We start from the raw sequence: 17,334 nt of genomic DNA, 5'->3' as shown, positions 1-17,334 counted from the left end.
CCTGCACTTCTCCCAGGTGCCCAAAGCTAAGATGCATCCCCTGCCACTGCCACTCCCCTCCTTGCCCCATGCTCCAGTTAGCCACAGATCTGCCTTCCCCGCTTGGCCGGGAGCTGCCTCTCTGCTGTGTGCCTCGACCTATGTACAGAAGGGGGAGTTCTTCTCAGGCAGACGCAAAACTAAAGCCCTGAACATTAAAACAGTTACATAAGCCCTGCATGAAAGCACTTACATAAGCCACTTACAGCCTCCTGACAGCAAGGCAGCCAGCTAGGGGCTGCTGTGGTCTCCGCTGGCCAACAAAAACCCCCTTACGCAGGAGAGAAGCAGAAGTGGGACTGCTTCCTTGCTGCTGCTGTCAGAAGTAAATGGAAGGAACTGGTCCCCTGGCCATTTGGAAGCTGAGGAATGGAAGGTACCCAGCTCAAAACATGTGCTGGGAAGAGCGGCACATCTGCAGACGTAATGCTGAGGAGCCCTGTTGCTGGCAGTCTTGGAAACAGAAGTGGTTTGCAGCTTTTGGGTTTTTTTTAATGGGTTCCTACTAGTGCGCAGAACAAGTGAGAAGCGTGGAAAATGTCAATACCTACTGGTCAGCATAGACAGCAATGTCAAACCGATGTCAGCAATGGCTCGGTATCCCCTCAGATAATATTAATTAGGAACAATATTGTAATGTGCTGCACTTAATCAATTTATAAACTTTTTGCATCCCCAGGTCATTATAAAGAGGATAACCCCAAGCCGGAAAGAAGCAGAGAGAACAGTGGTACAGCAGCCTCAGATCATGCTGGGTGTTTGTTCTCTAGAGCACAAGGCAGTCTATTAATACCCTGTGCTCCCCAGACAAAACTGAGAGCAGCAAAACGCTGCCTGGCGCTGCCTCGAGACGGCGTGTGGGAGGAGGGCGCTGGAGCCCAGGTGCTCCAGATACGCTTGAAGCTGAAATTCCAGGTCAGAAGCTCGCTGTTACACAACCTGTGCACTCTGAGACGAATCTTCCTCCAGTTCTAAGCACTAGACTCAGATGCTGAAAAAAAGAAACGCCGCCCTGGGATATGGGAATGTATGAGTTAATCAAGAGGCCCATGGCACCCCCTCTAAATGAATACAGCATGAGCTCTAATACTGTCTGTCTGGGTTTAACATGGGTCACAAGCCAATGATGCTTTGCTAAGGCACCCTGAATAGAGCCTACATATCTGTATTTTAGTAATTTAAATCCACTGACAGCATTGGGTTGTTCTTTTGTGTTTAGTTAACATGTCATGTAATCTGTTTACATTAGCTAGTCTGGCATAAAAACATCATAGTCCATGGTATTTGTGGTCGAAAATTATTTGTTTATTACTTGCACATTTGAACTTTATAAAGTAGGCCACTTGTATGCCAGAAAAAACAGAACAACAAAACAAACTGACCTCATTATTTCCAAATTAAGCACCGAAGTCTGAGGAACATAATCTAGTGACCACTGTGAAAGGTCTGGCTGCAGGAACCTTTGCACCAGGCAGTTGTCACCTTCTGTTTTGTCCAAGCTGCTGAGTACAGCACAGATGCTGAGTTACTGATCCTTCCTGCCTACCATAATCCTTGGGATGCTCTTGCTTTTTCCAAAAAAAGGGTTCGTATGTGGTAGGTGTTTGTTGAGCTGCTGCTGTTTTCATATAAAATGTGAAATTAATCCTTGAACTTACTTGTTGCGGCTGTCTGAACATGCCATCAATCTGCAACACACCCTTTCTGTGTGATTTCACATGCACTGTATGTTATATTACCCATGCAGATCCTCTCTTTTAATGCAAACCTGTGTTTGGAATACCATAATTTATCAACTTGCAACTCTTCACTGCTTCACTTCACTCGCACTCTTTTGCAAGGAGTGTGTGGGCATGGAAAAAGGTGGGGACAAGCCTGATGAGGCAACAGACTGGCTGATGCCAGGGGTAGAGACTATAGATCTGCAACTCCAGCTGGGTAAGGCTGAAGGGGTAATCACTGGATTATTTAAAGGCATTGACGGCACCAGTTCTGTCAAAGCACAAGTGACTGCCAGAGAGAAAAGAGGAGCTGGCTCAATTCTAGACAAGTCCGATGAAACATAGCACAGACAGAACCAGCTGTTCTCCACTGAATTCAGTCTAAAGTCTGGAGAAATTAGCTTACCTCTGTGTGTTTTGGGCAAGACTGAAGAGCAAACTGCTCTCCCTAAAGTTCTATAAGATGCTTCTAAAAAGGCCTCACTAGATACGCAACAGTTCCTTCAGGTGACCTCGCAGCTGGGGCTGGTGCGCGGCAGCCCACCAGCACCTTCAGAGTGGTACCAGTCTGGCCAAGACTCAGTGGCTGCTGGGACACCTGGTCCCTCAGAGGACAAGGGTGGGAAGCCTAACCCACAGCCTGCAGCGGGCAGGGCGGAAGGGAGGAAGAGGAGACCTACTGCCTCCTATGGAGTCTGCACCACTCTGTTTGGCAAAACCTCCTTGACACGAGAAACCCGGCCAAGCAAACTCATTGCTCCCAGTGCACTTCCCAGTGGTCTCACTGGAGGTGGAGACCATTTATATTAACATATATATGGTTGGCACCAGCCTTAACACTGCAAGCGCCTGCATCTAACAGCCAGATGTCTTCATCTGCAAGAGATAATCCCTTCTGTATGATCTCCAGGAAACTGTGCTTCTGCCCAGATTTCAGTTCCTCTCCAGTCTCAGGTCATTCTGGTTCTTTCTGTGTAACTGACCACAAAGGTCTCTGATGGCTGGGTTCTCAGGGAAAGGGCTTTCCTACCTCACTGTGAGCAATCCCCATTTTGTCCTCTTGCTCCCCCCATGCCAGATAGGAGGCCAAGCCTGTCCCATCAGTGGGTATTTTGCCATCTTCTTATGCCTAGGCAAAAGCTGTTCTGCAGTTTCAACAGCATCTTCTCCTGTTCTCAGGTCAGAGTAACGCTTCCAATGTGAAGTATTTACTGTTTATTTGATTTGTGGTGCCTGGAGCGTGTCTTGCACTTGTCTCTGCTCTCTGTCACTGGATTTGCTCCCCTCCTTTTTATATTGCTTTCAAGAAGTTTTATGTCATTTCATTTAATTGATCTCTATTGTATTACCCACCCTATTACTTTCCAGTTCATAAGAAAAGTTCATCTAAGGTATGAGCAGGCATATCACCATTGATTTTTAGCAGTTTATGAAATATCACTCTGTTTTGCCAGCAAAACCATCTTACTATCTTATCTCAAGGGACAGGCAGAGCATTATGGCATGCTTGAAGTGTATTTTATATAAGTGGCAAGCAGTCAGCAGGATGCAATTAAGCCAAGTATTACAGTCACAATCTGGAAAGGTTGCCCTGTAAAGTCCTGGTTTGCTGCCATTTTGTTGTGGCAGTCTTCAGATTGAAGTACATCTTGTGCTTTACAAAGTTGTTCCTACATATTCACTCAGGTGAATTCTCTGAGAGTTATCTTCCAGTGCTATAGTCATAAAAATGCACTAGAAATTACCAACTGGCTATACCTTTGGCATATTTGCCATCTTTCTCCAGACCCTGTGTACCAGAACTGTGTTGCATGAGACCCTGAGCTCTTTACTAGGGGTACAGCAGATTCAGATAAGTGTCTTCCCCTCACCTAAAACCAGCCAAGACATGAGCTACAAATGACAGACACTCGAGGCCTCCTCTTTTTTAAGTTTTCAGGATTGTGGTTGAAAGCCCCTCAGCAAATGTTGACTAGTGACTTCTGGATGTATGCCTCAGCACTCCTGTTCCAGTTCTCACTTCTCTCCTCCCTAAGTTGCCAGCAGACACGGGAAGTGTTGACAGCTGTCAGCAAGTTCTTATGCCTCCTTTTCTTACCTGGAGCTGCCAGATCTACTGGAAAAGCACTTGACCTGAACAGACATCTTCTAGAGACATGCTCTGTGTGCTAAATGGGCCAAGGAAGCTGGGGGTCAATCAACCTACTACCTGTCCCCCAAACCCCTCAGCTGGCTGCCTGCCTTATGCTGAGATCATGGTGAAGGAGGGATCTGCAACACCAGAAGGATCGGGTATTGGTTGCCCCAAAGAGGCACCAGTTCTGCTTCTTAGCGTTTTTAGCTCCCTCTGGGGCTCTGGCCAAACTGGCTGGTCCTCAGTCAGGTACTAATGGAAAAGCAAGAGACAAAATGGGAATGGAGAGCAACCACAGCAAGTGGCTTTCAATTGCTTCTACCGTTGTGCCAGACAGCTGCCTGCTTACCTGAAGCCTACAGTGCAAAGTCAAAACAAGAGAAAGAAGTCTAGATCTGTATCTTCAGGCTCAGTCACTCTTCAATCCAGGTTTTTTTCATGCAATTTCAAACTAAAGAAACTCCCTGTCCGTCAACACAAAAAGACTCACTTTCAGCCAGCTGCTGTACCAACTGTTCAGAAGGTGCTTTCTGAACAACACCATTCATGCCACCGTGACAGCAAACCAAAGCTAGTACTGGAGGAAATTGTTTCAAAATAGCAAAGCGTCAAGGAAAAGCCTGGAGGTAGAAGAGACAAAAACCCTGGGGATCTTACTGCAGCCAAGCATTCCCTGCTGCCCTGTCACCAGTGCCACCAGAAGTTCATGCAAGCTGAAGAACATGACTCCTATTGACACCATTGGTTATGACAGATGAGATGGAAAGCATGAGGGTGAACAGAGCAGGAGCCGGTAGAGATGGCTGAGAAGTCTGTAGAAAAATGAGTTTCCTCTGTGGGGCAAGAAATGGCAGCATGCTTTACCCCAGGAGTACTTGGCAATGCCACTGAGAACTGGGGTGGGAAGTTGGATTCAAACTCTCATGGTAGGAAATTGCCCCTTCTGGCCACAGGCTTTTTAGCGGTCCGCATCTATCCTTTTCTAGACAGAGGAAAGCACAGGGGAAAATCCAAAACCCTGAACAACTCTTCTCTCCTAAGGATCCGGCTTATCACAGAAAAATCTGACCCTCAGCCTTCCTGCATCCCTCAGCAGTTCCTCCATAGCATTCTCCCTCACACCTTCCCCATCACACCCCTGGAGAGCGGGTCCAGACATCCTGTGCTTCCCTAGGGCTGCAGGGCCAGCGGCTGCGGGCCTGCCACTTGTGTCACGCGAAGCACTTCGTCCTCTCCCCCGGAGAACGGGGCTGAGCCTGGCAGGGGCCACCACATCCCCCGCGGCCTCTGACGGTGCCCATCAGCTCTGGATGGCGCGGTGCTCACCGCTCCTGTCACAAAACCCCGCACCGCTGCTGGGGCCAGTAAGGAAACCTGGAGTTTGCAAGGCTGGATAGTGCCATGTGTCGATGGAGGGGAGGGAAGGGACTAATTCCTTCTGCCTGGCCTGCAGGCAGGCTGCTCTGCTCCAGCAAATCCCAAGGAAAGCAGTGGTGCACACCTAAAGCAACGGTGCAACCTTACAGCCCTGGCCACCCCAGGAAGAAACACTCTTGCCCCTTCTGTGATGGCACAGCAGCCTCTGCTGGCACAGGGCAGGCAGAAGCATCGTGTCCTTCACAACTCTACAAATAGGTTTCTATCTCCCCTTTATTATATTTTAATAAAGTTACAAAGCAAGCAGCTGGCCTCTGTGCAGGACGTGACATGGTAAGGTTTTATGGTGGTGGGAAGGAGAGCCCAGGGTCCGCTCTGCTGCTCCGCTGGGGCAGGGGGACTGGCCCAGGCAGCGCATAGTGACTCCCCTCAATATTTGCCAGCGTGCTGAGACTAACTTGCTGCTTGTCCTCTTGTCACTGGTTTGTGCTAGGCCAGGACCAGCATGGCCAAGACAGCAGGGTCTTGCTGAGCCTGCCGGGGTTCAGAGAAGAGCTGAGGCAAGGCGCTCAGCGCAAGGGAAGCTTGGTGTGACCTGAGTGCGTTACGGTGATTCACAAAGAGTTTAAGGATTGCAGTTCAGATGAAGTTCATTATCGAGCTAAAACCCCGGTAGGCCAGTTGAGCTGTTTGTTCAGTGGGCTGCAAGACTGAGACTGAAAGCATCAAGCTTCTTCCTAGCTCCTCGTGCCCTTCCCTGAGAAGGGCTTCCCTTTTCTTCTAGCCTTGCTCCTCAGGAGGCTTGGCCAGGAGAGCTGGGTGCTCGAGGTGCTCCTTGCTGCTGCAGGGCTGGAGGAGAGCCTGGGCTGGTGGGGAGACCAGGCCTGGGGAGGACGGGGAAGACAGGGAAGACCTGCCTTGCCCTGTGAACACAGCGCTGTGGTTTCCAGCGCTGGAGAGCCAGCGGAGAGCCGGGACAGCCAGCCAGGAGAGCGCTCCTCGCTAGATGGAGCTGCCGGAGCGAGCACCGCGCCGGTGACGGGCTGCAGCCCCGGGGACCCACCGCCCCCGGGGGACCCACCCGGGGACCCCCATGCCACACCGTACCCCCGCCGGGTCTCTCTGCGCTCCCTCTGCCCGCACATCACCGATGCCCCTCCGTGTGCTAGTACACTAAAACGAAAACAAAGCGAGCGAGGTCTTTTCTTAAACAAAGTCGTGTTACGCAGTACACTGCTCTCAGTAATTTTCTCGATCGTTTAGTCTGAATCTGCTAATCAATGCCAGCTTTTGATATGATGGAAAATGCTGAAATACGGTTTTCTAAAAATCATAAAAATATGCACATAATGATAGCTACTGCCGCCACTTTCTCCCTCCCATCCCCATTTAGATCATCAATTTAACGATTTCCAGTTCCCTGACACTGGACCACCCTGTGCCAACAATTTCTAAGCAAAGCTCTCTCCACTGATTTCCATGGGGGGCTGCTTAAAGATCGATAGCCGGCGGTGGCCTACCGTACATATATTTGTCTCACAGAGTGAAAGAAACTGTATAAAAGCTCCAGCTATGCCAGTTAAATTTCCATACATTTTTGCTGTTAATGTGAAACCAAAGTAAAGCCAGACATTAGTTTTAGCCTTACAGCGTACCTGGTTGTCTGCATCAAGAAAGGGCTCACATGAATGCCAGGGTAGTGCCCGGACCCGTACCCAACAACTGCAGCCGTGGGGACACCCACTGCCCTGCTTGTGTGTGGGTGGCTCGGCTGGCCAAGTGGGGCCAGGGGATGATGGGTGAACCTCTGCTGGGTCTAAATTGGTATCTTCATCCACAGCTCATGTGTGCATGCACTGCACAGCGGGAACTTTCTGCGCAGTGGTACGCAGTGGAAAGAAAAAGGAAGGTAACTTGGGAAGGGTGGCACCTTCACAACCTTTAGGTAAAGATAAATAAGGGAGGTGGAGCACCAGTGCTTCTTGCCCCTGCTGTTACACATCCAGCCTACGACGCAGCGAATTCAGCGTGACTGTTAACAACAGGTTTCTAAAAGAGATTCCTTGGCTATGTCCGATCAGCCACACGACAGAGGTGTAAGTTGAACAAACTTCGGGGAAGGCTTGTACCGGTTAGAGGGGAGGATGGGGTGAGGGGCACGGGGCTGGGGGTGGGAGAGGGCTTCGGAGCAGGACTGCACCAGCAAAGGTCTCTGGGGAAACTGCAGATCCCAGACACGCTGCACTTTTAATCCTCTCCTCCTGGTTTTCCCCCAGCAGGGGTCAGGCTGGACCAACGATCACAAATCAAAAGTAAAAGTAACTTCCCTGCTCCAGCATCATGTATTTTCAATGCTCCAGAAAGGAGAAAAAATATTTTGCCTTACCAAGGATACGGAAAATATTGTCATACTTAAGAAAAGCAAAAGAAACATTGAAATGGCAACAGAGGTGACTGTAAGCAGCAGCCTGCAACACCATCCTTGTCCTCGCAGCTGTTTTAAAAAGGCAGTGACCGGGTCCTGTTTCTACCCAGTCTCATCACATTCTCAGCCTTCTCTCCCAGTTATTCTGGATCCGCTTTGGTGTAAATGGTAACAGAAATTCGGCCAGGATGTAGAGACCAGAGCGTTGGAGCAGCAAAATGACATGAGGGTGCCCTCAGAAGTGACGGGGAAGGCAGAACTCACAGCACCCACCACCGGCTGCGACGGGGAAGCTGTTACCCACAGAAACCATTCCTGGGCGGTCAGACCAAAGCGATACCAGTCCTAGGCTGATGTGTCCAGTCCACCCCCCTGCTCCAGCGAGCAGAGTTTCATGGCCCTTGGCACTCTGAAGAGCAAACCAGAGGGTCTGCAGTGGGGTCTCTCGTGAAGGGACGACTGCCTTTGGCTGCAGGCAGACAGACACTCTGGGACAAGAATTCTAAAAAGCAGGTGAGGTGTACACAAAGACCTGGCTCCTGAAAAATTTTCTGGCCAGCTTTGCTTCGGTTTATCGCCTAGAGAGAGGACACAGAGGATGGCATTTCATGCATGGAATTTTAATGATAACTTTATTATATTTTAGTGTATTATTGGCTTGTGATTTTGTAGTCTTACAAGAAATTTCCGTTTCCACATCTCCATTAAATGTCTGATTCATTTTCTTGGCTCGTGGTAATGCCTCAAAGCTATATCACTAAAGAATCAGTGCTCTGCATTAGATAAATATAAGATCGAGTCTGATTAACCTATTAACTATTTTTAATTAGCTTTTACTGTTCTTCAGATATTCCATGTTTTTGAGGAAGCAGAAAGAGAATGAGAGCACGCTGGTACTATAGAGCTATATAGAGCTAGCATATGGTCCGAGATTTTTCATCATCATTGGCAGGAGCTCTGCTGTAGGGAATCTTGCAACAACATCACAATTTTCCTGCTAGAGTGAATGCCATAATGGACACATTTGCAGCATGAATTATAGGCGAGATAGAAAAATTTTAAATCTTTATAGCATTTTTATGGTCTGTCTTCCTTTTTGGTAATCAGATCTTGATTAAGAGTTGGAATTAGCACCCAGAAGAACATTAGGCTTTCCTGGCTCAGTTCCTTTCCACCATGTAGGGCAGGCAACAAATGATTCAGTGCCTTTACAGTGCTGCTACAACAAAAAGGTGTCTAAACACCTATCCATCACTTTAGGGAAGTAACGGACTTGCTTGCCTGCAATGAAGAACACACGGTAATAGCAAAGCATTTTATTTGCTAAATAAAGCAATTCCTTGATTTAGTTGAGGCAGACCCCTCTCTCCATCACGATGACTTCCCGGGGCAAAGGCTGGGCAAGGGGAGGTCCCTGGCATCTGTCCCCACAGTCGGAGCCACCCTGGCCTTGGAGGCACCCCCCGGGCACAGCTGGACAGTTTGGGTCCCCGTCTTATCAGCTTGAAGAATATCTGACCCAGCTATGCCACAGCACTTTGGACCTTCTAATTTTAGGTGTTCTCATGGTTTGTTTTTTTGGGGCTTGGGTTGTTTTTTTTTTTTGTTTGTTTGTTTGGTTGGTTGGTTTGGTTTTGGGTTTTTTTTCTGCCTTTCAGACATGCTGGGACCACTTCAGCCCACGCCAGTGGCAGAGATGCGGCCGCCCCAGCACTCGTCCTCCCTCCACCTCGAACGAGCAAACGAATAACTACAGCTTTTTCTGACAACGCTCCTTCTGTACTCTTCTTAATCCACATCTCCCCCGCCGAACCCCCTCCCCCCTCCAAACCCCGCTCTGCGTGACCAAGGTCTCCACCGCAACCCGACCCCCCTCCCCACCCCCTCCAGCCCCTGACCCCCCGATGCCCGGGACCCCTCCTCACCCGCCGTCCCCGGGGCTCCCCCCCCCAACCTCCCCCCCACCCGAAGCCCAGCGGGGTTTTCGCGAAAACTGCTCTTTTCGATTTGGTCCCTCCGGGGGGGCTGCTCGCCCCCCTGCCCCCCACTGCCCCGGCCCACAGCCCGGCTGCTCCCTCCTCCCCTCTGCCCGCCCCCCCTCGAGCGCTCGGCGGCTACTCTCTCTCTTTTATTATTTAAAACTCGGAGTTGCTTTATCCGCAACGAGGCGGCGAAGCGCTGACGAAGAGCCCCAGCCGCCGCCGCCCCGCTCGGGACCCGCCTGTGTGCTCAAGGAGGAATTTCGAGTTTTCTGCGGCGTTTTCAGGCCTGCGGTTTGTTCAACCCTTCAGTGAAGTTTGTCACGGGGGTGGTTTTTACTCCCACCGCTACCCGGGGTGCTCCCGGCCCCCCCACCCCCCCCACCCCCCGGTTCTGAGCTGCCGGGCTCAGCCCCCGACTTGAGCAGCTTCGCCTGCCGCCGGCTGTGCTTCGGGGGAAAGCAAAACCTGGCTCTGGAAAAGGAACCGACATTCTCAAATATTTCAGGGTGACAGTTATGAAAGACACAGAGAGGAGGTAATGCTGACGGCTGCTTTTGAATCCCAACGGTTTCTCCAGCACGGGGCAGCCCCATTGGCGCCGTCTCACCTGCGATGCTAATTTTAGGAAAGAAGTTGCACAAGGCGGCCTCCAAATATAAAGGCTCTTTCCCAAGATTCCCGCCCGTTCGTTACAGAAGGAAGAAGAAGGAGCTTGTGTGGGAGGGCTTGGTTTGTCTTGCTTTCCCTAGAAAACAAACCCAGAGGTGCTGGGCGGTGAAGTCCCGCTCTGGCCGGGAAGGAAGCGGCCGGGCCCGGGGCCTGCCAGTCGCCGGGAGGGGGGGGGGGGTGTGGGGGGGAAGAGGGGAAGGAAGGGAGGGATGCTGAGCAGCAGCCCCCAGCCCGGGCTGCAGGGCGGCCGGATCAGTCCCTGCGGGCTCAGGCCCCCGTTCCCCGTCGGCACCCGCCCCTGGCCAAGCTCCCTCGGGGCGCTCCGAGGAGGAAGGCAGCGAGGTTGGGGAGCCCCTGTCCCCCCCCCTCTCGAGCCAGGCCGGGGCAGACCCCGGCCCCGCATCTCCTCCTCCTCAGGCGGGAGGGAAAAGCGGCTCCCCCGGGTGCTGCCCACGCCGCGGGGCCGCCCCACGCCTGCCTCGGTGCTTCCAAACCCTGTTTAATTTTTTCTCTTCCCCCCCGCCTTCAGTTAAAATGCAAATCGGTCACTCTCAGAGCCAGGCTCCCCCCTTCCCACTCCCGCTGACCGAGCCGAGCCCCGGCGGTGCGGGACTGCCGCGACCAAGCGCTCCCTGGCTCCACTGAAACCGTCAGAAACGGACATTTTTAGTTTTATTTTTTCCTTTAGAATATCGGAGAAATGACCCAAGGCGGGGGGGACGGGAAGATTAAAAAAAAAAAAAAATCAAACCCGGAGACCTAAACGCGAGCTTCTGGGAGGCGCAGTTTGTGTGGTTGTGCAAAAGTTACGGCGAGGCAGGATCCTGCTCTCTGCGCCCTTTCTCCAATTGTATTTTTTCGCTGCTTTGTAAATTAAACTAAACCAATTCCGAGCAACAGGGGATATTTAGAAATAGAAGGAAACACCGTCGCAGGTCGAGGATCAACATGCTTCCGCTTTATCTCAGATCTGTGATCAAATAAAAATCGAAATTCCACACCATCCCCCTTTTTCCACGCTCGAGGAAATAAGTGCTCCCCACAGGCACACTCACTCGGTCAAAATTGTTTAGGGTGATTTTGCACGGCTCTTCTCTCCGTGGGACGCTCTTTAGGCGCCACGCGGGATTTTTTTCCCGTCCAGCCCCAGGCGGCGGGAAGAGCCGCGAGCAGCCGGGGACAAGTGTCGGGGGAGCTCGTTGCGGCGGCCCCCGGGGACACAGTGTCGGCCGGTGGCCGGGCAGGAGGGGCCGGGGGCCCGGCGGGGCGAACACGGGGATCCGAGGTGCGGTGGGTACAGGGAGCACCCACGCGGGTCCGGAAGCCCGCGGGGAGGGTCGGGTCGGGCCGCGCCGCCCGCCACCGGCTCAGTGCGGCCCCACGGGGGAGGCGCCGGGGCAGGCCCGGGTGGGAGTGGAGCGGCTCAGCTCCCCGGAGACGTTCCCGGGGCACAGGGACAGAGGAAAGAAGAGAGAGACAGGGAAAAGGGAGAAGGAAAGAAAGAGAGAGAGAGAGAGAGAGAGAAGGAAAGAGAGGAGAGAAAGGAGAAAGGAAAAAAGAAAAAAAAAAAGGAAAAGAAAAGAAAAGAAAAGAAAAGAAAAGAAAAGAAAAGAAAAGAAAAGAAAAGAAAAGAAAAGAAAAGAAAAGAAAAGAAAAGAAAAGAAAAGAAAAGAAAAGAAAAGAAAAGAAAAGAAATAAAAGAAATAAGAAAAGAGAAAGAGAAAAGAGAAAAGAGAAAAGAGAAAAGAGAAAAGAGAAAAGAAAAGAAGACATAGAGAGAAAGAGAGCGAGGAGAAAAAGGAGAGAGGGAAAGAAAGCGAAAATTAAAAAGAGAGAGAGGGGGGAAATGAATAAGAAAATGGGAGCGAAAGGGGGGAAAGGAGAAAATGAAACTGAGAGAGAAAAAGGAAAAAAAAGAAAGAATAAAAATGAAAAAATAAAAATTACGGAAAAAAAAAAAAACTGAAAGGGTAGGAAAGGAAAAGCAAAGGAAACGGCAAAACAATTGAAAAAGGATAGGAAAAAGGAGAAGAAAGGTCAGGAAAAAATGAAAGGAGGAAGGAAATGAAAACGGGAAAGTAGAAAAGGGAAAGGAAAATGAGAGGAGAAATAAAAAAGAAAAGGGAAAGGAAAATGAAAAGGGTCAAGGAAAAGGGAAAGGGAAAAGGGGCAAGGCAAAAGGAGAGGAAGAATAGAAAGGGGAAAGAAAAGCGAGGGCAAAGAGGAGAGCGAGAAGAGGCGAAAAGCTGCGGCGAGGCCGAAGTTGCCGGCAGGGCGGGCGCGGCGCGGCGCGGGTGGGCAGGGCCCCCCGCGGGTGGGCAGGCCCCCCCGGCGCCCCGCCCCCCCCCCGCCGCCGCCGCCGCCGCGCCCGCTGCCGGCCGGGCCCCCGCTAAAGGCGGCGGGGAGCGGGGCGGCGCGGCAGTGCGCCCCGAGCCGCGCCCGCAGCCCCGACCGCAGCCCCGGGCAGGCAGCGGGCAGCGCGCCCGGGGGGGATGCGCGGCGCCGGGGAGGAGGCGGCAGGGGCGGCCCCCGCGCCGCTGTGAGCCCCCGGCCCCTCGCAGGCGTAGAGGAGCTATACGCGCGGCCCCTGCGCCTCTCTATATCTATAGATATTATTTAGAGAGAGAGAGAGAGAGAGGAGGCAGCCGCCGCTTCTCTCCGCGGGAGCGGCCGCCGAGGCGCAGCCCCGATGCCCGGCGGGGCGGCGGGGCCGCCGCTCGGGCGCGCAGCTCCCCGTTAAAAGCGGCGGCCCCCGCGGGCTGGATGCGCGGCGCCGGTGCGGGCAGCACCCCTGGGCCGGCCGCCGGGGCCCCGCGGCTCTAGGGGCCCCCCGGCCCGGCCCGGCCCGGCGGCGGTGCGGGGATGCTGGCGCTGGGGCAGATGGACGGCGCGCCCCGGCAAGGCGCCTTCCTGCTGGGCAGCCCGCCGCTGGCCGCCCTGCACAGCATGGCCGAGATGAAGGCGCCGCTGTACCCCGCGTACCCCCTGCCCGCCGGGCCCGCCTCCTCTTCCTCCGCCTCCGCCTCGCCCGCCTCCGCCTCGCCCTCGCCGCCGCTCGGCTCCCCCGGCCTGAAGCCGCCCGCCGCCGCCTCCGGCGGGCTCTCGGCGCTGGGCTCGGCCCCTCCGCAGCTCTCGGCCGCCACCCCGCACGGCATCAACGACATCCTCAGCCGGCCCTCCATGCCTTTGCCGGCAGCCGCCCTCGCCTCCGCCTCGCCCTCCGCCTCCTCGGCGGCCCCCGCCGGGCTGCTGGCCGGGCTGCCCCGCTTCGGCAGCCTCAGCCCCCCGCCGCCACCGCCGCCCGCTCTCTACTTCAGCCCCGGGGCCGCCGCCGCCGCCGCCGCCGTGGCCGCCGGGCGCTACCCCAAACCGCTGGCCGAGCTGCCCGGCCGGACACCCATCTTCTGGCCGGGGGTGATGCAGAGCCCGCCCTGGAGGGACGCCCGCCTCGCCTGCGCCCCCCGTGAGTACCCACAGCGCGGGGGGGTGGGAGGGTGGTGGGACGGAGGGGGGAGCGGGCCCGGGGAGCCGCGCCGGGACTTCCGCTCCCGGGGCTGGGGAGCCCCCGCATCGCGGCGTGACCCACCCGGGCCCTCCCCGCAGCTTTGTCTCGCTTTCCTTTTTTTTGTTTGTGGGTTTTTTTTTTTTTTTTTCGTTGTTGTGTTAAGTTCGCTTTGCTTTCTCCATCCCCCTCGGTCAGCGCGAAACTCTGTAAAATGGTCGGTTATTGCCGGCGGAAAGAGGGAGCCCACTCGGGGCAAGGCAGCCGCGCTGCCGCCACCTTTCCCTATCCCCGAGGGGGGAACTCGCAGGGCCGGGGCTGCTTTTAGGGGCCCGCATAAACTTTCCCCGGGCAGGACTTTCCGTTACCTCCCGCTTGTACCGGCTGCAGTTTCTCTAGAAAACAATATCGTTTGCCTGCTCAGATTCCCGACCCTTAAAGGGAAAAATAATCCGGGGGAGTCGGGAGGCTGGCGCCGCCGCGGGGTCCAGGCTGCAGTTTTGTTACAGACCCCCCCTCCCCGCGGAGGGAAAACCCCCGTCCCCCAGGGCCGCTCGAGAGCGAAGCGCTTTCCCTAAATCCGTAGATTAACGTGTCTGTCCGTGCCTTCCCTTTCTCTCCCCCCCGCCAGATCAAGGCTCAATTTTGCTGGATAAGGACGGAAAGAGAAAACATACCAGACCCACTTTTTCTGGCCAGCAGATTTTCGCCTTGGAAAAGACTTTCGAGCAGACGAAATACCTGGCGGGCCCGGAGCGAGCCCGGCTGGCCTATTCGCTGGGGATGACGGAGAGCCAAGTCAAGGTGAGCGGAGCGGTGCGGGGCTGGAGGGGGGCGCGGAGCCCCCGGCTCGGCCCGGGGAACGCAGCCGCGGAAAGAGGCCGGGGATGCTGCGGGCCGGGCCGGGGGGTCTTCCCCGGCCCTTCGTTACCTTAGTGGCGGGGCTGAGAAGGGTGTTTTAAAGCGTCTCTCGTTTAAAAACAAAAACAAAACAAAAAATCCACACCAAAAAGCAAAACAAACGAACCCAAGCAAGACTGAGAAACCCGGGGCGTTCAGGCTGAACGCCCCCGGGGGTGGCCGCCGTGTTAGAAAAGCGCGGGGGGAGGTGGTGGTGTGTGGGGAGTGTGTCAGGGCGCAGCCTCTCCGGCCTGCACCCCACACAAAAACTGCGTGGGCCCCTTCGGCTCCGGCTGCGCTGCGGCTGTTGGGCTGGGACCGTGCACCCTGTTCGCACTGTCCCGCCCCAAAGTCCCCGTTTTAGTTTAAACTCTGAGCAAAGCGGAGTGTGTGTGTGTGGAATTGGGAGAGCGGGCTGAACCCTGCGAGGACACGCGTGGAGGAGGCGTTTGCTCCGCGGGCGCGGGGACGCGAGGCGGGGTGGGCCTCTCGGCGGTGCCCACGCTTTCAGACTGATGTGGAGACTTTCCTTTGTCACCGCAAATACGTCCCGGTGGCTGCGAATAAATTATTGCAGCCTCTACAATGAAAATACCGCCCCCCCCCCCCCTCCTCTGGCCGGAGAATACATACATCTGGCGGGGCAAGGGCGGCTGAGGAAGGATTGAGCCTCGAAATGTGCGGTTCCACCCGTGGAGGAGGGCAGGGGGGAGCTGGGGGCGGCTGTTCGCCCACGCCGGGTGGGAGGAGGGAGCGCGATGCGGCGGGGCTCGGCTGCTTTTCGTTGTCGGGGAACGGCGTCTGATGGGCGGCGAAGCGGGAGTGAGTCCCGCAGAAACGGGGACGGGGCGGCGGGGAGTGTGTGTGTGTGTGTTTGGGGGGGGGGGGGGGCACGGGGGGGACACGGCACGGCACGACACGAGCGGTGACGGTGGCGGCGGGGACAGGTCTGGTTCCAGAACCGACGGACCAAGTGGCGGAAGAAACACGCGGCGGAGATGGCGACGGCGAAGAAGAAGCAGGACTCGGAGACGGAGCGGCTGAAGGGCGCCTCGGAGAACGAGGAGGAGGACGACGACTACAACAAACCCCTGGACCCCAACTCAGACGACGAGAAGATCACGCAGCTGCTGAAGAAACACAAGCCGGGGGGCGGCGGGCTGCTGCTGCACCCCCCCGAGGGGGAGGCCTCCGCCTAGCCCGCTCCGCCCGCCGCCGCTTTCGGAGATGTACAGATCTATTTTTCTAGACTCTACGCGCCCGGGAGGAGGAGGAGGAGGAGGAGGAGGAGGGGGAGCAGAGAGGACCCCAGCGGGCGCGCCCGTGTTATTGTAGGGTCGCGGGGAGCGGCGGGGGCCGCCCCGGGCCGGGTCCCGCTCCCGGTGGTGCGGCGGCCGCCCGTTCTCTTTGTAAATAAACCGCGAGTCCCCGCGACCATAGGCGTTCCTTACTGTGAATATTTAAAATGTAAAATACCTTCTTTTTTTTTTTTTTTTTTTTTTTTTTTTTTTGTACAGCGGGGGCGCCGCTCCCCCCCCCCGCGCTCCCCGCCGACGGGGGCATCCCCGCACCCCCGAGACGGGCAGCAGCGGGGTCACCCGAGGAAAAAAAACACTAGTGGCTGCCACCGGTGCCTCCCTCGGGCCGAAGCTGCAGCGGCCCCGCGTGCTATTTATTAGGATTTTTGGAAACCCCTTTTCCGTTGCGGTCGTCGTGCAGAGGGAGGGGGGAGAGGGCAAGGGGACAGGGTTTGCTTTCACTTTACACCGTTTCCAATCAACCACGTGTTGAAAAAGTAGATGGTGGTAATTGTCACAACCACTTTCCGTCAAAATATAAAATTCATTTAGTTGCTGTAATTGAATTTAAAGTGTGTTTTCTTTTGTATCATACGGAATACTATAGAATGTAAATTGTTTGTTTTTTGTTTTTTTTTTTTTTTTAAAAAAAAAAGCTAATAACGATGATATATCGTGATATAGCATAACATTTAATAATTTATATTAAAAATAATTCGGTTTGTAAAGAGAAGAAAAGCCCTTTGCAAGACCAGTTAAATGTAATGCACTTTCTGTTTAAAAAAACAAACAAACAAAACCACCAACAAGCGATAAATCAATTAAACCAGTTTAAAGACGTTTGCTGCCTTCACTAAAGGGTACAGATAATCTGATCTCATCAAAGATTAAAAATAAACCCACGGTGCAGGAGGAGGAAAACAAAAAAAGAAAAGCTAATTTTCAGGATCTTTTGTTCAATTAGTTGTAGGTTTTGGGGGGCGATTTTGTTTGGTGTGTTGTTTTTTTTTTTTTTTTTGTGGTTTGTTTTGTTTTGAGGCTGGAAGTTATCCACTTTGGTGTGGGAGTTGGAGAAGGATACAAACAAAATAAGCGGCGGCTTGTTTGGGGACAGGGCTGGCGGCCCCTGCCCACGCCGGTCCCTCCGTGAGTGGGCAGGCAGTTCCCACCCGAGCCCCGGAGCGGTTCGTCTCAGCCTAAATCAGGCTCTATTAATTTTTTAAGCGGCGGGCGACGCAAGCTGTTATCGAGGGCACAGTGTTACCGTTATTATGGGAAAGAAACTGC

General features: G+C 54.1%; 1 protein-coding gene across 1 annotated transcript; it reads left to right on the top strand.

The window, feature by feature from the left end:
* Window positions 1-12,760: 12,760 nt before the first annotated feature.
* NKX6-1 (NK6 homeobox 1) lies at window positions 12,761-16,883 on the top strand. Its single transcript, XM_042796796.1, has 3 exons — window positions 12,761-13,810; window positions 14,481-14,653; window positions 15,697-16,883. Exons 1-3 carry the CDS (start codon window positions 13,210-13,212, stop codon window positions 15,946-15,948), a joined length of 1,026 nt encoding a protein of 341 aa, XP_042652730.1. The 5' UTR covers window positions 12,761-13,209; the 3' UTR covers window positions 15,949-16,883.
* The last annotated feature ends 451 nt before the right edge of the window (window positions 16,884-17,334 follow it).

Source organism: Tyto alba, unplaced genomic scaffold, assembly GCF_018691265.1.
Source record: "Tyto alba isolate M040663 unplaced genomic scaffold, T.alba_DEE_v4.0 Super-Scaffold_23, whole genome shotgun sequence".
Lineage (NCBI taxonomy): Eukaryota > Metazoa > Chordata > Aves > Strigiformes > Tytonidae > Tyto > Tyto alba.
Note: the sequence above shows the minus strand (reverse complement) of the source record. Positions and strands in the feature narration are given on the sequence as shown.

What these genes read in the sequence shown, in the direction of transcription:
- NKX6-1 (XM_042796796.1), top strand. Translation starts at nt 13,210, where the DNA reads ATGCTGGCGCTGGGGCAGATGGACGGCGCGCCCCGGCAAGGCGCCTTC. An exon ending in CCGCCTCGCCTGCGCCCCCC is followed by an intron (nt 13,811 to 14,480) that starts GTGAGTACCCAC and finishes CCCCCCCGCCAG; the next exon opens with ATCAAGGCTCAATTTTGCTG. An exon ending in TGACGGAGAGCCAAGTCAAG is followed by an intron (nt 14,654 to 15,696) that starts GTGAGCGGAGCG and finishes CGGCGGGGACAG; the next exon opens with GTCTGGTTCCAGAACCGACG.